The following is a 27,546-nucleotide window of genomic DNA, read 5'->3' as shown; positions in this document are numbered from 1 at the left end:
TTACAATAACTTTATTAACACTATTTTTTAAAGTGCATCAATTTGCCTGAAAAAAATGTAATCCTTATTTAAAATATAAAGACATTTCGACCATTTGATACTGAGAAATAAAATTAAATAAACTCAATAAATAAAAAATAAAATGTAAATGTGTTATACTTGTATAGCGCTTTTCTACCTTTTTTAAGGAACTCAAAGCGCTTTGACACTATTTCCACATTCACCCATTCACACACTGACAAAAACAATGAATTCAAATTGATCAGCAACATTAACTCGATGCATAAAACACTTTCACCTACAAAACAAAAATGAATCAAAGTATTTATACAGCGGCTGGAGCTAGTTTTTTGTTGCACCCTAAAACGTGTTTATACTGTAAGTATTTTGCTTGTTAGACACCAGCTGTTGTAGTTTTCATTAACAAATTTGGAGGTGTTAAATGCTAATGCTAATCAACTGGTGTCTAATAAGTAAAATGTTTACAGTATAAACACGTTTTAGGGTGCAACAAAAGACTAGATTCAGATTGATGGCAACACATCGTAGCCTATACACTACTGCCATCTAACGTCTCAGAATTGCAACTGCGCGCCAAGTCTACTATGTAATACTTGCAAATGAGACTTAGAAGAACTATAATAATAATCAGGCATTATTACCGTATTTTTCGGAGTATAAGTCGCTCCGGAGTATAAGTCGCACCGGCCGAAAATGCATAATAAAGAAGGAAAAAATATATAAGTCGCACTGGAGTATAAGTCGCATGTTTGGGGGAAATGTATTTGATAAAACCCAACACCAAGAATAGACATTTGAAAGGCAACTTAAAGTAAAGAATAGTGAACAACAGGCTGAATAAGTGTACGTTATATGAGGCATAAATAACCAACTGGTATGTTAACGTAACATATTATGGTAAGAGTCATTCAAATAACTATAACATATAGAACATGCTATACGTTTACCAAACAATCTGTCACTCCTAATCGCTGAATCCGATGAAATCTTATACGTCTAGTCTCTTACGTGAATGAGCTAAATAATATTATTTTATATTTTACGGTAATGTGTTAATAATTTCACACATAGGTCGCTCCTGAGTATAAGTCGCATCCCCGGCCAAACTATGAAAAAAACTGCGACTTTTAGTCCGAAAAATACGGTAATAACATAAAAAAACTATAATAGCAACACAAAAATTTTTGCAGCACATCGTGCCCCTGGCATTGCATTGTACCCCCGGAGGGTACCCCGCCCCCCGACACTCCCAAACAGCAAAGCTCCACTAGCTCGATGCTAATTTACATTGGATGCGCTATGTACATGCTACTGATTAGCATTCGCATTTAACGCCTCCAAATTTGTTAATAAAAACTACAAGAGCTGATGTCTAATAAGTAAAATACTTACAGTATAGACACGTTTTAGGGTGCAACAAAAGACTATATTCAGATTGATGGCAACACATCGTAGCCTATACACTACTGCCATCTAACGTCTCAGAATTGCAACTGCATGCGAAGTCTACTATGTAATACTTGCAAATGAGACTTAGAAGAACTATAATAATAATCAAACATTATTAATAACATTAAAAAACTATAATAGCTACACCAAAAATGTTTGCAGCACACCGTACCCCTGGAAGGTACCCCCACATCACCAAACAGCAAAGCTCCACTAGCTCGATGTTAATTTACATTGGATGCGCCATATACATGCTACTGATTAGCATTCGCATTTAACGCCTCCAAATTTGTTAGTAAAAACTACAACAGCTGATGTCTAATAAGTAAAATACTTACAGTATAGACACATTTTAGGGTGCAACAAAAGACTATATTCAGATTGATGGCAACACATCGTAGCCTATACACTACTGCCATCTAACGTCTCAGAATTGCAACTGCATGCGAAGTCTACTATGTAATACTTGCAAATGAGACTTAGAAGAACTATAATAATAATCAAACATTATTAATAACATTAAAAAACTATAATAGCTACACCAAAAATGTTTGCAGCACACCGTACCCCTGGAGGGTACCCCCACATCCCCAAACAGCAAAGCTCCACTAGCTCGATGTTAATTTACATTGGATGCGCCATATACATGCTACTGATTAGCATTCGCATTTAACGCCTCCAAATTTGTTAATAAAAACTACAAGAGCTGATGTCTAATAAGTAAAATACTTACAGTATAGACACGTTTTAGGGTGCAACACAAGACTATATTCAGATTGATGGCAACACATCGTAGCCTATATACTACTGACATCTAACGTCTCAGAATTGCAACTGCATGCGAAGTCTACTATGTAATACTTGCAAATGAGACTTAGAAGAACTATAATAATAATCAAACATTATCAATAACATTAAAAAACTATAATAGCTACACCAAAAATGTTTGCAGCACACCGTACCCCTGGAAGGTACCCCCACATCCCCAAACAGCAAAGCTCCACTAGCTCGATGTTAATTTACATTGGATGCGCCATATACATGCTACTGATTAGCATTCGCATTTAACGCCTCCAAATTTGTTAGTAAAAACTACAACAGCTGATGTCTAATAAGTAAAATACTTACAGTATAGACACATTTTAGGGTGCAACAAAAGACTATATTCAGATTGATGGCAACACATCGTAGCCTATATACTACTGACATCTAACGTCTCAGAATTGCAACTGCACGCCAAGTCTACTATGTAATACTTGCAAATGAGACTTAGAAGAACTATAATAATAATCAAACATTATTAATAACATTAAAAAACTATAATAGCTACACCAAAAATGTTTGCAGCACACCGTACCCCTGGAAGGTACCCCCACATCCCCAAACAGCAAAGCTCCACTAGCTCGATGTTAATTTACATTGGATGCGCCATATACATGCTACTGATTAGCATTCGCATTTAACGCCTCCAAATTTGTTAGTAAAAACCACAACAGCTGATGTCTAATAAGTAAAATACTTACAGTATAGACACATTTTAGGGTGCAACAAAAGACTATATTCAGATTGATGGCAACACATCGTAGCCTATACACTACTGCCATCTAACGTCTCAGAATTGCAACTGCATGCGAAGTCTACTATGTAATACTTGCAAATGAGACTTAGAAGAACAATAATAATAATCAGGCATTATTGATAACATAAAAAAACTATAAGAGCTACACCAAAAAATGTTGCAGCACAAACGAATACAACACGTTTGGGGAGATTTTGTCAAAGTGGGGGGCTGGAAGTTAGGATTAACGGCTACATTTAGCATGTTTTGCCATTCGCAGCTTTTCAAAGCGAGGTTTGAAGCATGATACTGATAAAGCATCATGGTCACATCCATTCCCCCAACAGCAAAGCTCCACTAGCTTGATGCTAATTTACATTGAGTGCGCCATATACATGCTACTGATTAGCATTAGTGATTCTACATGGCGATTTTTGACACCTCCCAATTTGTTAATGAAAATTACAACAGCTGGTGTGTACTAAGTCAAATACCTACAGTATGAACACGTTTTAGGTTGCAACAAAAGACTCGATTCAGCTTAATGGCAACACTACTGCCACCTAACGTCTCAGAATTGCAACTGCGTGCAAAGTCTACTTTGTAATACTTGCAAATGAGACTTAGAAGAACAAGACGGGGTCGGGAGCTGGTTATGAATAATCAAACATAATTAATAACATAAAAAACTATAATAGCTCCACAAAAGCTATACACTAGGTATAATGATTGATGATAAATTGAACTGGAAATCTCATGTAGAAAATAGACAACATAAAGTAGCAAGAAACACATCAATAATGAATAAGGAAAAACATGATCACTTCATATTCTCTACTGCTCGCTAGTGTTACCATATCTGAGTTATTGTGTAGAAATATGGGGAAATAATTACAAAAGTACACTTCATTCATTAAAGGGGAACATTATCACCAGACCTATGTACCGTTTTTTCCGCACTATAAGGCGCACCGGATTATTAGCCGCACCTTCAATGAATGGCATATTTCATAACTTTGTCCACCAATAAGCCGCCCCGGACTATAAGCCGCGCCTACGCTGCGCTAAAGGGAATGTCGAAAAAACAGTCAGATAGGTCAGTCAAACTTTAATAATATATTAAAAACCAGCGTTCTAACAACTCTGTTCACTCCCAAAATGTACGCAAATGTGCAATCACAAACATAGTAAAATTCAAAATAGTGCAGAGCAATAGCAACATAATGTTGCTCGAACGTTAATGTCACAACACACAAAATAAACATAGCGCTCACTTTCTGAAGTTATTCTTCATTCGTAAATCCTTCGTCTTCGGTGTCCGAAGTGAAAAGTTGGGCAAATTTACGATCCACTGGCAGATGTTGGCGTCGTCTGGCGCTGCCTCCTCGTCTTAGTGAAGGTGTGTTCGCCTTCTGTCATCCATTGTTCCCACGCAGTTAGCAGTCTAGCTTCGAATGCCCTGTTGACACCAATATCTAGCGGCTGGAGGTCTTTTGTCAATCCACCCGGAATGACGGCGAGTATTGAATTAAGCGCGTAAGCGTGTCTCTCAATGTGCTGTTATGAGCTAGCAAATATAACAACTACACTACCCAGCATGCAACGATAGTTACGAGCATGCGCGGTAGCCCTGAGAAGCGTTGTTGTATGCTGGCAGTTAGAATGTGGTTATGAGCACGCTGTGAGTAAACGTTGAGAACTCAGTTAACACGCCTCGTCTGCATTATTTATAATTAGACAGACAACACACTTAATAGGAGCCATTTTGGGGTCTTTACATAAACACACAAATGGAAATGAAACGTCACATATCCCAGCATGCACCGCGCGCTTCTTCTACGGGGAAAAAAGATGGCGGCTGTTTACCGTAGTTGCGAGACCTAAACTTTATGAAAATGAATCTTAATATTTATCCATATATAAAGTGCACCGGGTTATAAGGCGCACTGTCAGCTTTTGAGAAAATTTGTGGTTTTTAGGTGCGCCTTATAGTGCGGAAAATACGGTAAGCATCAATATATACCTTGATGTTGCAGAAAAAAGACCATATTTTTTTTAACCGATTTCCGAACTCTAAATGGGTGAATTGTGGCGAATTAAACGCCTTTCTATTATTCGCTCTTGGAGCGATGACGTCACGTTGTGACGTCACATCGGGAAGCAATCCGCCATTTTCTCACTTTCGTCGGTGTGTTGTCGGAGGGTGTAACAACACGAACAGGGACGGATTCAAGTTGCACCAGTGGCCCAAAGATGCGAAAGTGGCAAGAAATTGGACGGAATTTGTTTAAAATACGAGGCTGTGGGGAAAGCCGACGAAATGGTCAGTCGTTTGTTCCGCACACTTTACCGACGAAAGCTATGCTACGACAGAGATGGCAAGAACTGGACAGATAGCTTTCAGGAAAAGAGAGCGGATGAGGGTATGTCTACAGAATATATTAATTGATGAAAACTTTATTCATTACTCGCGGTTTTATGTAAATTATTATACATAAACTGTGTTTACCAGTAATTTAGCTTAAAAACATTTATTTTTTTCAATCATTCGAGTACATTCGGATGCAGTATTTTGTGTCTATTTAGGTATGGTTAACCTGAGTGCTGAAATCGTGGAAATATATATGTTCTTAGCGCGCCTGAAATGGGCTGTCTGCACTCTCAAAGTGCATGTTGTTGCCAAATGTATTTCATATGCTGTAAACCTAGTTCATAGTTGTTAGTTTCCTTTAATGCCAAACAAACACATACCAATCGTTGGTTAGAAGGCGATCGCCGAATTCGTCCTCGCTTTCTCCCGTGTCGCTGGCTGTTGTGTCGTTTTCGTCGGTTTCGCTTGCATACGGTTCAAACCGATATGGCTCAATAGCTTCAGTTTCTTCTTCAATTTCGTTTTCGCTACCTGCCTCCACACTACAACCATCCGTTTCAATACATGCGTAATCTGTTGAATCGCTTAAACCACTGAAATCCGAGTCTGAATCCGAGCTAATGTCGCTATATCTTGCTGTTCTATCCGCCATGTTTGTTTGTATTGGCATCACTGTGTGACGTCACAGGAAAATGGACGGGTGTATATATAATGATGGTTAAAATCAGGCACTTTGAAGCTTTTTTTAGGGATATTAATGGTTTTAACCCTTCTGAAATTGTGATAATGTTCCCCTTTAACGGTGTTACAAAAAAGATCAGTTAGAATAAAACATAATGTTGGATATGGAGAACATACAAATCCTTTATTTATTGAATCAAAAGATACTGAAATTCCACAACATAGTGAATTTGCAAACAGCTAAAATGATACACAAAGCAAACTATAATCTGCTGCCCAAGAATATACAACAATTCTTCTCAAAAAAAAGAGGAGAAATATAATCTTAGAGAAAAATATAATTTAAAACATTTGTATGCACGTACAACACTTAAGACCTTTAGTATATCGGTATGTGGAATTGAATTATGGAATGGATTAAGCAAAGCAATCAAACAATGTACAAATATGATCCACTTCAAGAAACTATTCAAACTTAAAGTGTTTACAAAGTACAAAGAAGAAGAACCATGATAAACATCCTGAATGTATTTCATCCATCCATTCATTCATTCTCAAAATAATCTTACTCATCTCATCATATGAAATATAACTTACTTCACCAATTATTATTTATTTATGTATTAGGGACCGCAATGTCCCTTTGGGACAGAGGACCCTATTGTATTTTGTGCGTTTTATTATTATTATTCCGCCGCCTCTTTCAGCTGTAATTTGACCCCCTTAAACATGCTTCAAAACTCACCACGCATCAGGACTGGCGAAAATTGCCATCTAATCAAAAAACCAAACCCCAAAACTCAAAATTGCGCTCTAGCGCCCCCTAGGAAAAAACACAGACAAAACTGCTTGTAACTTCCGGTAGGAATATCGTAGAGAAATGTAGGTCTGACTTAGACCTAGATTTCATACATTGACATCCTTCAGCAAAAATCAACAGGAAGTTGGCAATTCCCCCTTCAAAACAAAAGTTTACTAAAAACAGTCACTTTTGCCTCTTTGAGCTGTAATTTGACCCCCTTAACATGCTTCAAAACTCACCAAACTGGACACACACATCAGGACTGGCAAAAATTGCGATCTAATAAAAAAAAAAACTCAAAATTGCGATCTAGCGCCCCCTAGGAAGAAAACACAGACACAACTGCTCGTAGGAAGAAAACTCAGACAAAACTGCCTGTAACTTCCAGGAGGAATGTATTAGAGACATGAAACAAAAACCTCGATGTCGGTCTCACTTAGACCTACATGTCATATATTGACAACCCCCAGCAAAAATCAACAGGAAGTTTGCAATTCCCCCTTCAAAACAAAAGTTTTGTAAAAACCGGTCACCTTCTTTCAAACATCTCCTCTGAGCGCGTTTGTCGTGTCGGCTTCAAACTAGCACAGGAGAGAGATTGAACCCTTCTGATTAAAAGTTGACCAAAGAGTTTTAATTACTGCTCTGGTTTGGATTTTATGTGCCGTCAAAGTCGGTCCTGTTCATCGCTGCTTGCAGCTTTAATTTTTTATTGTGATTACTTATGGAGTATATTGTGAATAAATTGAGAACAAAAGTTTTAGCAGCTGTTATGTAAAAGAAAAGGGGTAGGATTAAATAAGCTCTGCTTCTTCCTACCTCTTTTCGAACATGTTGAAAAGAGAAATCGGAAATTGTGATGTATCATGTTGTATGCTTGCATGTTCCAAATAAACTCAAACTCAACAAACTATTATTATTCCGCCGCCTCTTTCAGCTGTAATTTGACCCCCTTAAACATGCTTCAAAACTCACCACGCATCAGGACTGGCGAAAATTGCCATCTAATCAAAAAACCAAACCCCAAAACTCAAAATTGCGCTCTAGCGCCCCCTAGGAAAAAACACAGACAAAACTGCTTGTAACTTCCGGTAGGAATATCGTAGAGAAATGTAGGTCTGACTTAGACCTAGATTTCATACATTGACATCCTTCAGCAAAAATCAACAGGAAGTTGGCAATTCCCCCTTCAAAACAAAAGTTTACTAAAAACAGTCACTTTTGCCTCTTTGAGCTGTAATTTGACCCCCTTAACATGCTTCAAAACTCACCAAACTGGACACACACATCAGGACTGGCAAAAATTGCGATCTAATAAAAAAAAAACTCAAAATTGCGATCTAGCGCCCCCTAGGAAGAAAACACAGACACAACTGCTCGTAGGAAGAAAACTCAGACAAAACTGCCTGTAACTTCCAGGAGGAATGTATTAGAGACATGAAACAAAAACCTCGATGTCGGTCTCACTTAGACCTACATGTCATATATTGACAACCCCCAGCAAAAATCAACAGGAAGTTTGCAATTCCCCCTTCAAAACAAAAGTTTTGTAAAAACCGGTCACCTTTTTTCAAACATCTCCTCTGAGCGCGTTTGTCGTGTCGGCTTCAAACTAGCACAGGAGAGAGATTGAACCCTTCTGATTAAAAGTTGACCAAAGAGTTTTAATTACTGCTCTGGTTTGGATTTTATGTGCCGTCAAAGTCGGTCCCGTCCATCGCTGCTTGCAGCTTTAATTTTTTATTGTGATTACTTATGGAGTATATTGTGAATAAATTGAGAACAAAAGTTTTAGCAGCTGTTATGTAAAAGAAAAGGGGTAGGATTAAATAAGCTCTGCTTCTTCCTACCTCTTTTCGAACATGTTGAAAAGAGAAATCGGAAATTGTGATGTATCATGTTGTATGCTTGCATGTTCCAAATAAACTCAACTCAAAAGAATTTTGCAGCACAAACGATTTCAACACGTTCGGGGAGATTTTGTCGAGGTCGGGGTGGCAGAATTACACCACTTGTCAGAATTTGGAATAACTTAAAAACCGTAACTGCACAAATAAAGGTTTTTACAGTAGTGTCATTTTAGTGTTTGCAGTAAGGGGGGGGGGGCATCTTCACTCAGGTAAGTAACACCCACTCACCGAGTTAACTACCCTGTGACACGTCGTCATTCCTTCCACTCCCGCTCGTCTTTGCCGTGCAGGCGCGAACATTTGCACCAACCGTTGCGCCTCGTCATCAGGATGTCACACGGTAGCAATGTGGTCTCACATCCGCTCTCCTCCCGCAGGAAGTGATGTGCGTGCACGAGGAGTGCACGTCCTGCTACTGTCTGCTGGAGGCCCAAAGGTGCCACGTCCTGCTGGAGCAGCCCGGACGCTACGCCCTGGTGGGGGAGCCACTGAGCCACGACGCTGCCAAGCGCCTGCGACTGGCCGCCTTCGGGAGCCCCGATCCCAGGAACCCTTTGGGCTTCGTCCTCACGGTCTACTGTGTGGACGACACGCCGCACGCTTTCCAGGTGACCACGGATTTCAATCAATCAATCAATCAATTTCCTTTATTTAACCAGGTAAAGACTCATTGAGATTAAAATCTATTTTTCAAGAGCGACCTGACAAAGAGGACGGCACAAACAAAGTTACAATATTAATTACATACCACAACAGGTCAAAAATAATTTTAAACGATTAATAATTCAATTTAAAAGCAAGTACATTTCCCAAGAGAACTGGTTTCTCGACCTTTTAAAATGGACTTAAACTCCCCCAAAGTGATCAATTCTGGTAGCCTCAGATCCAGATCTGTCTGGATGTCATTCCATGACCAGGGAGCAGCAAAGCTGAATGCTTTTTTTCCTAGATCTGTGTTGGCTTTAGGATTTAAAACCATTTTGACGTGGCTAATAATGTGGTAGCAATAATGTCAGTATCTACCGCCCCACTACCTACCCAACTATATATGCAGATGGGACAACATTTTACACATAAATAACATCTTTGAATAATTCCTTCATTTATTATTGTTTCAATTAAATATATAAATGTGTTTATTTAATCTCAAAGTACATTTATTTATTTATTATAAATGATTAATACATTATTTATTCAATTTTTATTAAATTATTTAATCACTCAATTATTTATTGATTTTATTATTTCATGATTTAATCGATTATTTGATGATTTCTTTAATTATTTTACAATCTAATAATACATCTAATCAATATTTATCGTCATTATTTATAATCATTTATTTATTCATTAACACGTGTGTCATTTATTGTAATTGGTCAGACACAATGGGCGGGGCTAACACAAATTTAGTCCAATCAGCTATTAAGATCCGCCCACTGACTTTGATGGCTGAATGGGTGAAATGGGATAAATTACATCCATCCATCCATTTTCTAAATAAATACATATTTAAATAATTACTTAAATGTGTCATTAATTCATAAGTCAGTAAATAAATCATGAAATTATAAAATCCATAGTTAATTTGTGAGATGATCAGTTAAATTGTGAAATATTTAATTAAACCATTAGATAATAATTAAATGATTAAATAATGAAATTTAATCTTACATTAAATAAATTAATGACACATTTAATAACACACTTATGTGTTGAGTTTAGATTATAATTCATTATTATATATCATCAAAAAGAGAAAACACATGACCTGTTTAACACACAACACATTACATTTTATTATGAAGTTTTCTGAAGGTGTCCACCCTTCCTGTTCTTCTGGCGCCCCCAGGAGGTGACGGCGGGTGAGCGTGGTCGAGGCGGGCGACTCCTGGAGGAGCCCAAAGTGTTGATGTTCAGGGGCAACATGTTAAGCCTGCAGGTGTCCATCCAGGACATCCCACAGCTGTTGTGGAGCATCAAGCCTTTCACCACCTGCCAGGTACACACTGACCACAATCTGACCACCGTCTGACCACCATTGATCCAGACCACCATCTGTCCACCATTAAGCCACTAGTGATGTGTGGATCGATACTGAAATATCGATTCTCAAACCAACATATCGATACTTTTGATACTTTAGTTATTTGAGATCATGTATGTAATTAACAGGAACATAATATAAAGTGACTAAATTATTGGAATCTTTTTGTCTGAATCAGTATTCCTCAACCGTAGGGCCCCCCCATAGCCGCCAAAACATATCTTGTTTCTCAGCTGTGGGCCGTATGGGCACTCAGTTGCAGTACACTTTTCCACCACCTGTGGCAGTAATGACAATATCAAACAAACAGAAGAAGTGTAGAGCTAAAGTCATGGAGAAGTTTCTTAAGCGCAAAAATGTATGCCTAAAGTGGCGAAGCAGCGAGACTTAAAATACACCACTTTTTCAATTCTACCAGACACATTGGGTATATTTGCACAAAGTATCGCTGATATCAGCCACAATGTTACCTGATATTGAATTGGAAAGAAAATCTGTGGTATTGTTCATCAGTACACTCCACCATTTATCCAAAATCTGTCCACCACCTGTTCATCTGTCCACCACCTCTCCAGCATTAGTTCACCATCAGCCCACCATCTATCCTTCAGTACACCATCTGTCCACCATCAGTCTGCTATCGGTTTAGAATCTGTCCACCACCAGTCCACAATCTGTCCACCATTAATCCATCACCAGGCCACCATCAGTCTAGTATCTGTCCACCATCTGTCCAAAATCTGTCCACCACCAGTCCACCATCAATCTACTAACAGTCCACCATCAATCTACTACCAGTCCACCATCAGTCTAGTATGTGTCCACCACCAGTCCGCCATCTGTACACCATTAATCCATCATCAATCCACTACGAGTCCACCATCAGTCTAGTATTTGTCCACCATAAGTCCAAAATCTGTCCACTACCAGTCCACCATCAGTCCACCATCTGTCCACCACCTATCCACCATCAGTCCACTACCAGTCCAGTATTAATCCATCATCAATCCCCAATCAAACCACATAGTCCACCACCAGTCCACCATTAATCCATCACCATCCCCAATCAAACCACAGAGTCCACCATCAGTCCACCACCCGTCCACAGTCAGTCCACCATCAGTCCACCACCCGTCCACAGTCAGTCCATCATCTATCCACCATCAGTCACCACCAGTCCACAATCTGTCCAGCATTAATCCATCATCAATCCCCAATCAAACCACATAGTCCATCATCAGTTTAGTATATGTCCACCATCAGTCCACCACCAGTCCACCATCTGTCCACTATTAATCCATCATCAATCCCCAATCAAACCACATAGTCCACCATCTGTCCACAGTCTGTCCACAGTCAGTCCACCATCTGTCGACAATCAGTCCAGAATCTGTCCACAGTCAGTCCACCATCTGTCCACAGTCAATCCACCATCTGTCCACCATCTGTCCAACATTAATTAATCATCAAACCCCAATCAAGCCACATAGCCCACCATCAGTCTAGTATGTGTCCACCACCAGTCCGCCATCTGTACACCATTAATCCATCATCAATCCACTACGAGTCCACCATCAGTCTAGTATTTGTCCACCATAAGTCCAAAATCTGTCCACTACCAGTCCACCATCAGTCCACCATCTGTCCACCACCTATCCACCATCAGTCCACTACCAGTCCACTACCAGTCCAGTATTAATCCATCATCAATCCCCAATCAAACCACATAGTCCACCACCAGTCCACCATTAATCCATCATCAATCCCCAATCAAACCACATAGTCCACCATCTGTCCACAGTCTGTCCACAGTCAGTCCACCATCTGTCGACAATCAGTCCAGAATCTGTCCACAGTCAGTCCACCATCTGTCCACAGTCAATCCACCATCTGTCCACCATCTGTCCAACATTAATTAATCATCAAACCCCAATCAAGCCACATAGCCCATCATCAGTCTAGTATGTGTCCACCACCAGTCCGCCATCTGTACACCATTAATCCATCATCAATCCACTACGAGTCCACCATCAGTCTAGTATTTGTCCACCATAAGTCCAAAATCTGTCCACTACCAGTCCACCATCAGTCCACCATCTGTCCACCATCAGTCCACTACCAGTCCAGTATTAATCCATCATCAATCCCCAATCAAACCACATAGTCCACCACCAGTCCACCATTAATCCATCATCAATCCCCAATCAAACCACATAGTCCACCATCTGTCCACAGTCTGTCCACAGTCAGTCCACCATCTGTCGACAATCAGTCCAGAATCTGTCCACAGTCAGTCCACCATCTGTCCACAGTCAATCCACCATCTGTCCACCATCTGTCCAACATTAATTAATCATCAAACCCCAATCAAGCCACATAGCCCACCATCAGTCTAGTATGTGTCCACCACCAGTCCGCCATCTGTACACCATTAATCCATCATCAATCCACTACGAGTCCACCATCAGTCTAGTATTTGTCCACCATAAGTCCAAAATCTGTCCACTACCAGTCCACCATCAGTCCACCATCTGTCCACCACCTATCCACCATCAGTCCACTACCAGTCCACTACCAGTCCAGTATTAATCCATCATCAATCCCCAATCAAACCACATAGTCCACCACCAGTCCACCATTAATCCATCATCAATCCCCAATCAAACCACATAGTCCACCATCTGTCCACAGTCTGTCCACAGTCAGTCCACCATCTGTCGACAATCAGTCCAGAATCTGTCCACAGTCAGTCTACCATCTGTCCACAGTCAATCCACCATCTGTCCACCATCTGTCCAACGTTAATTAATCATCAAACCCCAATCAAGCCACATAGCCCATCATCAGTCTAGTATATGTCCACCATCAGTCCACCACCTGTCCACCATCTGTCCACAGTCAGTCCACCATCTGTCCACAGTCAGTCCACCATCAGTCCACCATCTGTCCACAGTCAGTCTATCATCTGTCCACCATCAGTCCATCATCACTCCACAATCAGTCCAGCATTAATCCATCATCAATCCCCAATCAAACCACATAGTCCATCATCAGTTTAGTATATGTCCACCATCAGTCCACCACCAGTCCACCATCTGTCCACTATTAATCCATCACCATCCCCAATCAAACCACAGAGTCCACCATCAGTCCACCACCCGTCCACAGTCAGTCCACCATCAGTCCACCACCCGTCCACAGTCAGTCCATCATCTATCCACCATCAGTCACCACCAGTCCACAATCTGTCCAGCATTAATCCATCATCAATCCCCAATCAAACCACATAGTCCATCATCAGTTTAGTATATGTCCACCATCAGTCCACCACCAGTCCACCATCTGTCCACTATTAATCCATCATCAATCCCCAATCAAACCACATAGTCCACCATCTGTCCACAGTCAGTCCACCATCTGTCGACAATCAGTCCAGAATCTGTCCACAGTCAGTCCACCATCTGTCCACAGTCAATCCACCATCTGTCCACCATCTGTCCAACATTAATTAATCATCAAACCCCAATCAACCCACATAGCCCATCATCAGTCTAGTATATGTCCACCATCAGTCCACCACCTGTCCACCATCTGTCCACAGTCAGTCCACCATCTGTCCACAGTCAGTCCACCATCAGTCCACCATCTGTCCACAGTCAGTCTATCATCTGTCCACCATCAGTCCATCATCACTCCACAATCAGTCCAGAATCTGTCCACCGTCAGTCCGTTATCTGTCCACAGTCAGTCTAGCATCTGTCCACCATCAGTCCACCACCAGTCCACAATCTGTCCACCATTCGTCTAGTATCTGTCCACCATCAGTCCACCATTAGTCCACTACTATCCATCCATCCATCCATTTTCTACCGCTTATTCCCTACGGGGTCGCGGGGGGCACTGGAGCCTATCTCAGCTACAATCGGGCGGAAGGCGGGGTACACCCTGGACAAGTCGCCACCTCATCGCAGTAGTCCACTACTAGTCTACCATCAATCCACCATCAGTCCAAAATGTGTCCACCATATGTGCTTCAGTCCACTATCACCCCCCACTGTTGGAGTTATCTTCATCTTGTCTGTGTTTCCATTAGACGGTTCTCTCTGTATGATTGAAAGCAGGGACACAGCAGGAGATCACACACACTCACAGTCTATAGGCGCCATGTTCCACTCTGCCGGGCGAAGTTCAACCCGCAGCGACTGTTCTATTAGCACAATTAGCTCACGCCGGTGTCTGCGGAATACCAAGGAGGCTTCTTCAGCCGCGGCGGGAGACGCTATTTGAGCTGCAAGACGAGGACGCTCTCCTGTGTCGCCGTCTGAAGGATGATGATTCATCCATTACAGCTCCTCGTTGGCCCCGCAGGATGGACCCTTTTTTTTTTTTTTTTTCTTCCTGTAATGATGTCTGGCTGATTACCTGAGCAGTGTGTCCCTCCTCCGTTCCAGGCGTGCCTCAATCTTCATTGAGGACAATTGTGGGAACACTTAGAAGAAGCCTTTTTCTCTTGCCAGTGCACTGAATGTGGGACCTCTGACCTCACCAATGCACAAAAACAAAACAAAAAAATTCCCCGTAGCCGTCCCAATACTTTTGTCACCCTTTTCCATATAGCAGCTTTATGGCAGGGGTGTCCAAAGTGTGGCCCGGGGTCTTTTTTTTTTTTTTTTTTTTTTTTTTTTTTTTTTTTTTGGACCCTCAGCACGTTTTTTTGTAAAAAAAAAAAAAATCAGTTGTAGTACACTTTTCCACCACTTGTGGCAGTAATGATAATCTTTTTTTTTTTTTTTTTTTTTTTTTTTTTTTTATGTCCTGTCCAGCTTCTCAGGCAAATCATATAGTTGATGTAGATGCCCATGTCGGCTGTTCAGATTTACTAATTTACTAAAGATTTTCTAACCGCTGAATGAGCAGCACAGTTGCAGTGTAAATAAATGTTTTCCGCCCGAATGCAGCTGAGACAGGCTCCAGCACCCCCCCGCAACCCCGAAAGGGACAAGCGGTAGAAAATGGATGGATGGATGGAATTAATTAGTCATCTTTGTTGTTAGTAAGCACATGCCTAAAATAACTTATCATTAACTTATCATTAATTATCATTTAAAAAGGTTTCCCTTTAGGGGACCTGTTTTTTTGTCCCCATACCGTCAGAGGTCCCCTAAACAGAGGTGGGTAGTAACGCGCTACATTTACTCCGTTACATCTACTTGAGTAACTTTTGGGATAAATTGTACTTCTAAGAGTAGTTTTAACGCAACTTACTTTTACTTTTACTTGAGTATATTTATTTATTTATTTATTTATTTATTTATTTTTTTGTGTGTCCTGTCCAGCTTCTCAGGCAAATCATATAGTTGATGTAGATGCCCATGTCGGCTGTTCAGATTTACTTTACAAAAGAGAAGTGTAGGATACTTCTCTTGTTGCCTTATTTGTATTTGACTTTATTAAATGTATTTATATTATCATTTAGTGCAGCCGGGCCGGAGCAGGAGGGGATAGAAAGAGAAAAAAAAAGAAGACAGAGGGGGAAATTGTGGGGACAAGAGGGGGATTAGACAGAGAGACAAAAACAACAACAGCAAACAACAACAACAACAACAATAGAGCAACATCAGCAAATATGACATGTACAAATATGATGGTAAAAGTAATAGCAAATAAGCAGTTAGCGAAAAATAAAAAAAGAAATGACAATGAGCATTATTACACTACAAATGGATCAATACAAATACCAATAGAAATAGCGCTATTGATAATGAACAATAACAATAATTTACCTTTATTATCAACAATACAGTTGTTTAAATGCAACAATACATATACGTAATGATAACTTGAGATACGAAAGAATGCAGAAAAATGGAGGGGGAGAAAGAGAAGCAACCTACATTAACCTTGTAGATTGTTATAGTCACAATAGGTTAAGCTTTGTCAGTGTGCCATGTGTTACACCCAGTTTACCCTAGGGCAACAGTAATGACAATCTTAAACAGAAGAAGTCTGGAGTTTGAGTTTTATAGCGCAAAAATGATGACTGAAGTGGTGACGCTGCATTTTCATTTGCACCTCCAATTTATTGACAGTTTAGTTAAGAAACATGAATTCTTATTTTTAATTTATTTAGCTAAATGTATTTATTTTAGCGCTAAATAATTGTACGTAAAAATGAACAAAATCAGCGTTTATGTATGAATCCTTACTTAGTCAACATATTTAGTAAGAGCTGATTTTTCTAATCCGCCTGACCTAAGCCTAAAGTTTGTGTCAAATAATAATATTGTAATTGGATTATAATCTCTAAGTAGGTTAGATATAATAATGAAATATGATTGCAATCAATATTTGAGAGTGCCCCGGACCCCTTTGTAGTGGAAAAGGTTAAGAACCCCTGCTTTAGATCAGGGATTCTCAAACTGTGGTACATGTACTACCAGTGGTACGCTGGCTCCATCTAGTGGTACGCCAAAAAAAAAAAAAACACTCAATTAAAGTAGTTTTATTTTCCTATATTCAAACGCAGTGTTACTGTTCAAAATGTGAGAGCGGTCAAAAATATTGAATGTATTTGTTAAATAAAACCTGCCTTTTTTTTAATGAATACTTAAGCCTGGGGTCAGCAACCCAGAAGGTTGAAAGAGCCATATTGGACCAAAAATACAAAACAAAAATCTGTCTGGAGCCGCAAATAAATGTAAGTCTTATATAAGTGTTATAATAAAGACAACACATGATGTAAGACGTTGGGAAGACTATGTCTCCCGGCTGGCCTGGGAACGCCTCGGGGTCCCACGGGAAGAGCTGGACGAAGTGGCTGGGGAGAGGGAAGTCTGGGCTTCCCTGCTTAGGCTGCTGCCCCCGCGACCCGACCTCGGATAAGCGGAAGAAGATGGATGGATGGATGGATGGATGGATGATGTAAGTGCCTATATTGGCCTACTATCAAAATGACTTTAAAAGTCTTATATAAGTGTTATAATGAAGGCAACACATGATGTAAGTGTCTATATTAGCTATATTAGCCTACTATCAATTTAAAAGTCTTATATAAATGTTATAAAGAAGGCAACACATGATGTAAGTGTCTATATTACCTATATTAGCCTACTACCAAAATGACTTTAAAAGTCTTATATAAGTGTTATAATGAAGGCAACACATGATGTAAGTGTCTATATCAGCTATATTAGCCTACTATCAAAATTACTTTAAAAGTCTTAAGTGTTATAATGAAGGCAACACATGATGTGTCTATATTAGCTATATTAGCCTACTATCAAAACGACTTTAAAAGTCTTATATAAGTGTTATAATGAAGACAACACATGATGTAAGTGTCTATATTAGCCTACTATCAAAATGACTTTAAAAGTCTTATATAAGTGTTATAATGTAGGCAACACATGATGTGTCTATTTTAGCTATATTAGCCTACTATCAAAATGACTTTAAAAGTCTTATATAAGTGTTACAATGAAGGCAACGCATGATGTAAGTGTCTATATTAGCTATATTAGCCTACTATCAAAATGACTTTAAAAGTCTTATATAAGTGTTATAATGAAGGCAACACATGATGTGTCTATATTAGCCTACTATCAAAATGACTTTAAAAGTCTTATATAAGTGTTATAATGAAGGCAACACATGATGTGTCTATATTAGCCTACTATCAAAATGACTTTATAAGTCTTATAAAAGTGTTATAATGAAGGCAACACATGATATAAGTGTCTATATTAGCTACATTAGCCTACTATCAAAATTACTTTAAAAGTCTTATAAAAGTGTTATAATGAAGGCAACACATGATGTAAGTGTCTATATTAGCTATATTAGCCTACTATCAAAATGACTTTAAAAGTCTTATATAAGTGTTATAATGAAGACAACACATGATGTGTCTATATTAGCCTACTATCAAAATGACTTTAAAAGTCTTATATAAGTGTTATAATGAAGGCAACACATGATATAAGTGTCTATATTAGCTACATTAGCCTACTATCAAAATTACTTTAAAAGTCTTATAAAAGTGTTATAATGAAGGCAACACATGATGTAAGTGTCTATATCAGCTATATTAGCCTACTATCAAAATGACTTTAAAAGTCTTATATAAGTGTTATAATGAAGACAACACATGATGTGTCTATATTAGCCTACTATCAAAATGACTTTAAAAGTCTTATATAAGTGTTATAATGAAGGCAACACATGATGTGTCTATATTAGCCTACTATCAAAATGACTTTAAAAGTCTTATATAAGTGTTATAATGAAGGCAACACATGATATAAGTGTCTATATTAGCTACATTAGCCTACTATCAAAATTACTTTAAAAGTCTTATAAAAGTGTTATAATGAAGGCAACACATGATGTAAGTGTCTATATCAGCTATATTAGCCTACTATCAAAATTACTTTAAAAGTGTTATAATGAAGGCAACACATGATGTGTCTATATTAGCTATATTAGCCTACTATCAAAATGACTTTAAAAGTCTTATATAAGTGTTATAATGAAGGCAACACATGATGTAAGTGCCTATATTAGCCTACTATCAAAATGACTTTAAAAGTCTTATAAGTGTTATAATGAAGGCAACACATGATGTGTCTATATTAGCTATATTAGCCTACTATCAAAATGACTTTAAAAGTCTTATATAAGTGTTATAATGAAGGCAACACATGATGTAAGTGTCTATTTTAGCTGTATTAGCCTACTATCAAAGGCTGACGCAAATCTTCGTTGACAGAAGTGTTGTATTCAAATTTTTATTCCACACATTTTTTGCAACATTAGAAATCATTAGCAAAATGGAGGCTTCTCACTGGATGAGATAACTTCTGGAAATTACTAGCCTAGAATGGCCAAATGTATAGATGTGTGTGTCCAAGTTAAAGGAAACTTCAGGCTGTCTTCTTCTAATGGATTGATTACAATCTTTGCAAGCTGGGTAACGTTTGCTGTGGTCTGGTACAACATGGCACACAAACAACTATTAGAAATGCAGCCAATATCACATACAGATAATGTGTCATGAGACATGTAAATATAAATTAAATACACAAAGGACATAAGTAAAGGAAATTAAATTAGCTCAATTATAGCTACAAATGAGGCATATTGATGCAATATGTACATACAGCTAGCCTAAATAGCATGTTAGCATCGATTAGCTCGCAGTCACGCAGTGACCAAATATGCCTGATTAGCACTCCAGCAAATCAATAAAATCAACAAAAAGCTCACCTTTGTGCATTCACGCACAGCGTAAAATGTTTGGTGGACAAAACGAGACAAAGAAGGAGTGGCATAAAACACGTCTTTCTGTGGCAGCATCGGAGAACTTTGTACATGTAAGCAAACTGAGATGAGTTCAAGGATCGCTGAAATTAGTAGGACAAAACGGTGCTCGACAAATACTCTCATCAGTGAAGCATGTTTAATACAAACGGTGAGATTTCTAACAATTAGGAAGGTTTGTGTCATGTTCGTTCTCTTTCGGAAAATATATTACTTTTTCCATTTTCACACATCTCTGAAAGAGGTCTGGGGAGCCACTAGGGCGGCGCTAAAGAGCCGCGGGTTTCTGACCCCCGACTTAAGCCTACTATGCTACTGTATTTCAATGTTGATCATTATGGTTTTTGTCCGAGGTGGAAAAAGTTTGAGAATTACCGCTTTCGAGTAGGAGCGCCCCCTAGCGAGTGGTTGGCGTGGGGGGCTAACTTGACCTGACGTGAGGGCGCGTGTTGACGAATGTGCGTGACATTAGCGCCGTGTCCGCCTCCGGATTGGCCGCCGTGACGAACGAGCGGAGAGTGACCCGTCATCAATCACAAAACGCTCGTCCGACCGTGTCCTCCTTCTCGTCCTCAGGAGTTCTCCTTCCGCCAGGTGTGGGCGGGCCAGCAGCGCCCCCTGCAGTGTGCCTTCTCTCTGGAGCGCTACGGCCTCTCCTCGCCGCCGCACCTCTCCTGCAAGATCAGCGTCAGGCAGGTCAAAGGTCAAGAGCAGATACTTCAGGTCTACACGTCGGTGGCGGAGGTGAGACGCGGTGTTTCCGATGCTTTTTTTCCACTTCCATTACGATGTATGGAGCCTTGAGTAATGGCCGATACCGATATCAGCAGGAATCATACATACTTGTACTATTTTGTAGTGTGGAATGTTAGAAAATGTTTGATCAAAAGAAATTAGGCATAAGTCCTATTAAATATACTGCAAAAAGTCAGTGTTCAAAAACAAGAAAAAAATATACAAAAATGAGGGGTATTTTATTTGAACTAAGCATAATTATCTGCCAATAGAACAAGAAAATTTGGCTTGTCAAGACTTTCCAAAACAAGTCAAATTAAAGCTGCAAGCAGCGTTGGACGGGCCCGCGTATTTGGCAGGTGCTAGTCCTAAGTGTCCCAATACTTTTGTCTACTTGTAGTCTGAAGTGTCCCAAGACTTTTGTCTAGTGTACCTACCTTGTCTGCATTGTGTGGGCACGTTGGTGCTTCCTGCTTTTAAGCAGCCATCTTAAAAAAACAGCATTGCAGCAGCATCAGCGCAGCGGGTCTTTGAAGGGTCATAAAATCAAAACCGGAGCAGTTAATTAAAAAGCGCTTCTGTTGTTGTAATCGCAAGGGTTCAATGTCTCTCCTGTGTTAGTTTGAAGGCGAAACGACAAACGCGCTCAGAGGAGTTCGTTTTTGAAGGAAGGTGACTGGTTTTTACAAAAAATTTGTTTTGAAGGGGGAATAGCAAACTTCCTGTTGATTTTTGCTGGGGGTAGTCAATTTATGAAATGTAGGTCTACGTGAGACCTACGGAGAGGTTTTTGTTTCATGTCTCTCCGACCTTCCCAGTGGGAGTTACAGGCAGTTTTGTAATTTTTTTCTTCCGAGGAGCAGTTTTTTATCAGTTTTATTCAAAAATTGCTGTAGAGGGCAATTTTTAAATTTGGGGTTAGGTTTCTTTATTAGATCGCAATTTTTGCCAGTCCTGATGTGTGCGTTGAGTTCGGTGAGTTTTGAAGCGTATTAAGGGGGTCAAATTACAGCTCAAAGAAGCAAAACTGACTGTTTTTAGTACTTTTTTGTCTTGAAGGGGGAATTGCCAACTTCCTGTTGATTTTAGCCCGAGGATGTACAATTATGAGAACTAGGTCTAAGTTAGACCTACATAGAGGATTTTGTTTCATGTTTGTCCGACCTTCCTAGTGGGAGTTACAGGCAGTCTAGTTTTTTTTTTTTTCTAGGGGGCGCTAGAGCGCAATTTTGAGTTTTGAGGTTGGGTTTTTTTATAAAAAGTTTTGCCGTAAATTACTGATGTGTGTGTAAAATTTGGTGAGTTTTGAAGCATGTTAAGGGGGTCAAAGTAGTGCGCAAAGCTGCGGAAGAATAATAATAAGAAAGAATAAAACGGACGAATAACAATAGGTCCTTATGTCCCATTGCATAAGGACTCCCTGTGGGAGTCCTTTTGCAATGGGCCATGGCGGGCCCTAATAATAATAAGAAAGAATAAAACGGACGAATAACAATAGGTCCTTATGTCCCATTGCATAAGGACTCCCTGTGGGAGTCCTTTTGCAATGGGCCATGGCGGGCCCTAATAATAAAACGAACGAATAACAATAGGTCCAAACGAACGAATAACAATAGGTCCTTATGTCCCATTGCATAAGGACTCCCTTCGGGAGTCCTTTTGCAATGGGCCATGGCGGGCCCTAATTAGCTAACCTCAATGAACCCAAAAATACCTTAAAATACGTATATTCTCACTAATAACAACTGAACTACTACACGAGTACGTATTTTCTATCGTTTCATAGAAAATAAAGCAGCAAAGTCCATTTGGCTGTCATCTGTTTTAATATGAGACACAATTGTGTCAAAGTCATGATTTTTTTTTCATGCTTGAAATAAGCAATGATTACTTTAAAAAAGTAGTTTTATACTTGTGAGTGTTGATGACACAGCTTTGCAACACTTGATATTCTAGTTTCAAGCATGTTTTACTCAATACAGGTCATCAAATCTCAGCAACAAGCCGCAATATTTTACTGAGATCATTTAGGACCAAAACCTTTAAAACAAGTAAAACACTCTAACATAAAATCTGCTTAGTGAGAAGAATTGTCTTACCAGACAGAAAATAAGCAAATATCACCCTTATTTGAGATATTTAATCTTACTTAGATTTCAGTTTTTGCAGTGTATGAACTGTCTGGAATGGATTTATGCTGTCTTTAATTTGAAGTGGAGTGGTAATTACATTTAATTTGAGTGATGCAGACACGTTTGTTACTGAATACTAGGGTTGTACAGTATACCGGTACTAGTATAGGTACTAATGAATCAAAAAAAGGTAATAAACTTTGTTTGAAAAGTACCGGTTCCCCATATTTTGCTGACATTGAAATTGCTGGTTTTACGAGCAGAGGAGCATGTTCGGCAGCGCACGATCACGGAGTACTTACATGCCGTCACAGTGTGTAGACAGAAAAAGGGGAACGGACGCATTTTGGCTTAAAAACTAAAGATATAGGTGAAGTTATAACACTGAAACGCCCTGAGGAAGAGGTGCTTTAAGACATGGCTAGCTCGCTAGCTACTTCTAAATCTCTAATCCTCGCCTCCATGGCGACAAGTAAAGTATGTTTTCTAACAAGTACCATTATCACTGGAGGACGAGGAATAGCTTTACATGCTTCACTACACACCGTAGCTCACCGGCGTCACCGCCAATGACGCCGTTCCTGAATGTAAAGAAACGCCATTGGTGGATCGACACCTAACATCTACTGTAATGATATCAAGTACAAGAGCGTATCTAGTCGATACTACTATGGTTACATCGATATTTTATATCGTCACAACATCTTTTTTCCTTTTTTTTAAAATTCATATTATGTTTATAAACTCAGGAAATACGTCCCTGGACACATGAAGACTTTGAATATGACCAATGTATGATCCTGTAACGACTTGGTATCGGATCGACACCTAAATTTGTGATATCATTCAAAACTAATGTAAAGTCTCAAACAACAGAAGAATAAGTGATTATTAGATTTTAACAGAAGTGTAGATAGAACATGTTAAAAGAGAAAGTAAGAAGTTATTAACAGTAAATGTAAAAGTAGATTAATAATACATTTTTCAGCTTGTCCTTAATAATGTTGACAAAATAATAGAATGAAAAATGACACAATATGTTACTGCATATGTCAGCAGACTAATTAGGAGCTTTTGTTTGTTTACTTACTACTAAAAGACAAGTTGTCTCGTATGTTCACTATTTTATTTAAGGACTAAATTGTTTTTCCAATGCAATAAGAAACATATGTTTAATGTACCCTAAGATTTTTTGTTAAAATAAAGCCAATAATGACATTTTTTGTGGTCCCCTTTATTTAGAAAAGTATCGGAAATACATTTTGGTACCGGTACCAAAATATTGGTATCGGTCCAACCCTACTGGATACTTTCTAATACACCCCTGCCTTGAAAACTATGTATGTGTAAATAATAAACTATCCAATACTTGTTTATATCGACAAATGTCCTGTTTAAAACTGCAATATTGCTCAATTAAGGCAGTTCTTCTCAAATTCTGGGGTGAGTTCGGAAACATGCTTCAAAAGTATCATGCTTCAAAAAGCTGTGCATTACAAAATGTGCTCATTCAAGCCATTATGGCAGACTTCCTCATTGGGTTTAAAAATAATAACAACAAGTTTACACTTTTCAGTATCAAATGGTTCAAGTCAGTCCAAAAATGTTTATATTTTTTTAAATTTCAGGAAAATTGGCACACTTTAAATATTTTCTATTACGGACAAAAAAAAAACTTTTATTTTTTTTTTATTAAATCAACATAAAAAATACAAGATACACTTACAATTAGTGCACCAACCCAAAAAAACCTCCCTCCCCCATTCACACTCATTCACACAAAAGGGTTGTTTTTTTCTGTTATTAAAATTTCGGTTCCTATAATATAGAACAATACGGTCCACTAACATTCTCATTAATTACTATTTTTTTATGTATTTGTTTTTATATTGTTTTACTTTCTTTTTTATTCAAGAAAATGTTTTTTGTTTATTTATCTTATTTTTATTTTATTTTTTAAAAAGGGACATTATCTTCACCAGACCTGGTTGTCAATGAAATTAAATTGTTTAAAGGGTTCTTAAAACCAAGTCCAGTCCAGATTATGTCCAGGTTGGGCTCAGCAACACACACCTTCATTTATGTACACTCAAATTAGGGAACACAACAAAAGATTGCATATAATCTATAAACAAAATAAAATTTTCCAAAAAAAAGCATTCGAGGACTTTCCATCTTCTTTTATGTTTTTTGGCGTTATTAAGGATACAACGTTATGCGGAGGTGTACTTATAACACTTTTATAGACAAATGATACCATTTACCATTTCCTGGGGTGGGGGCGTAACAGAAAATAATTGAGAAGCACTGCATTGCGTATGTTTAGCTTGTGTGCTATTCAGAGGTAGGTAGTAACGCGCTACATTTACTCCGTTACATCTACTTGAGTAACTTTTGGGATAAATTGTACTTCTAAGAGTAGTTTTAATGCAACATACTTTTACTTTTACTTGAGTATATTTATAGAGAAGAAAGGCTACTTTTACTCCGCTACTTTTATCTACATTCAGCTCGCTACTCGCTACTAATTTTTATCGATCTGTTAATGCACGCTTTGTTTGTTTTGGTTTGTCAGACAGACCTTCATAGTGCCTGCGTTTCAACAAATACAGTCACTGGTGACGTTCACTCCGTTCCACCAATCAGATGCAGTCACTGGTGACGTTGGACCAATCAAACAGAGCCAGGTGGTCATATGACCTGACTTAAACAAGTTGAAAAACTTATTGGGGTGTTACCATTTAGTGGTCAATTGTACGGAATATGTACTGTACTGTGCAATCTACTAATAAAAGTTCCAATCAATCAAAAGTGTGAAGGAAAAAAGACCCTTTTCCATTTCAACCGTACATCCCGTCAAAAGCCTAAAGACTGACTGCACAGTTCCTGTCTTCACAATAAAAGTGCCGCTCCATCGCGCCTGCGCTTTCAAAATAAGAGTCTCCGAAAGCCAGCGCAAACAAGCTAGCAAGCTAAGGAGTTTGCCGCCAATGTATTTCTTGTAAAGTGTATAAAAACGAATATGGAAGCTGGACATATAAGATGCCAAAAACCAACCACTTTCATGTGGTATTAGACAGAAAGGAGGAACTTTTTTTCTCCTCCATTTGAAAACGTGGACGTTTGTCATCACTACTGTCTGATTACAATCAATGCAAGTCATCAGAATCAGGTAATACACCAACTTATATTCTTGTCTTCATGAAAGAAAGGAATCTATATGTGTTAAACATGCATGTATATTCATTAAAACACTATTAACATGTAAACAAAAACGGCAAAAAAAATAAATATAAATTATATACTGTATATATCAATGTATGTATATATATATATATATGTGTGTGTGTGTGTGTGTGTATATATATATATATATATATATATATATATATGTGTGTGTGTGTGTGTGTGTTTATATATATATATATATATATATATATATATATATATATATATATATGTGTGTGTGTGTGTGTGTGTGTGTGTGTGTTTATATATATATATATATATATATATATATATATATATATATGTTTGTGTGTATATATGTATATATATGATATGTGTGTGTATGTTACTCATCAGTTACTCAGTACTTGAGTAGTTTTTTCACAACATACTTTTTACTTTTACTCAAGTAAATATTTGGGTGACTACTCCTTACTTTTACTTGAGTAATAAATCTCTAAAGTAACTGTACTCTTACTTGAGTACAATTTCTGGCTACTCTACCCACCTCTGGTGCTATTGTATGCTGAGCTGTTGCGTAGCTAGCAGGAAAGTTTACTTTTTGTGAATGACTTGACTAAAAACGCAAGATAAGACCAAACTTGCACGAGTCAGCGCGCTGCAGGATCGCTTATTCGGACATTTTACATGCAAGCTGTTTTGTTTTTTTCTCTCGCTGATATCACATCGATATTGGATCAGGACACCCCTAATTTTAAGTGTGAAACACAAAAGAACAGTAAAGTTCCCATATACCGTTCCACATAGGGATGTAACGTAAACACTACTCACTACTCACTAGTGGTTAGAGTGTCCGCCCTGAGATCGGTAGGTTGTGAGTTCAAACCCCGGCTGAGTCATACCAAAGACTATAAAAAAAAATGGGACCCATTACCTCCCTGCTTGACACTCAGCATCAAGGGTTGGAATTGGGGGTTAAATCCCCAAAAATGATTCCCGGGCGCGGCCACCACTGCTGCTTACTGCTCCCCTCACCTCCTAGGGGGTGAACAAGGGGATGGGTCAAATACAGAGAACACATTTCACCACACCTACTGTGTGTGTGACAATCATTGGTACTTTAGCTTTAACTTTAATCTGTTCCAGGGTCAAACCGTGGCCATCGCCGAAGCGTTGTAATCAATGTTCCCTCTAATTTTTCATGTGTGTGAGCAAACGCAAAAAATTCCCTGAGCATTCAGTGGAGCCTACGTGAACAACATCAGACGTGCACACTGTGGCTACACCAGCAGCACACCTGTCCTAAACCTGACTAAATAACAAGTTCAATCTC

At 38.8% G+C, this 27,546-nt stretch overlaps 1 protein-coding gene across 2 annotated transcripts in view; it reads left to right on the top strand.

The window, feature by feature from the left end:
- Positions 1 to 27,546, top strand: part of LOC133577912 (netrin receptor UNC5D-like) — a 771,105-nt gene that overhangs the window by 722,872 nt on the left and 20,687 nt on the right. For both annotated transcript variants that reach the window (XM_061932037.1, XM_061932038.1), the window contains 3 exons: positions 9,170 to 9,400; positions 10,645 to 10,794; positions 20,734 to 20,901. In XM_061932037.1, coding sequence (XP_061788021.1) covers positions 9,170 to 9,400; positions 10,645 to 10,794; positions 20,734 to 20,901 — 549 coding nt within the window. The remainder of the gene's footprint in view (positions 1 to 9,169; positions 9,401 to 10,644; positions 10,795 to 20,733; positions 20,902 to 27,546) is intronic.

Source organism: Nerophis lumbriciformis, linkage group LG39 (assembly GCF_033978685.3).
Source record: "Nerophis lumbriciformis linkage group LG39, RoL_Nlum_v2.1, whole genome shotgun sequence".
NCBI lineage: Eukaryota > Metazoa > Chordata > Actinopteri > Syngnathiformes > Syngnathidae > Nerophis > Nerophis lumbriciformis.
This window is presented reverse-complemented; position numbering and strand designations above follow the sequence as displayed.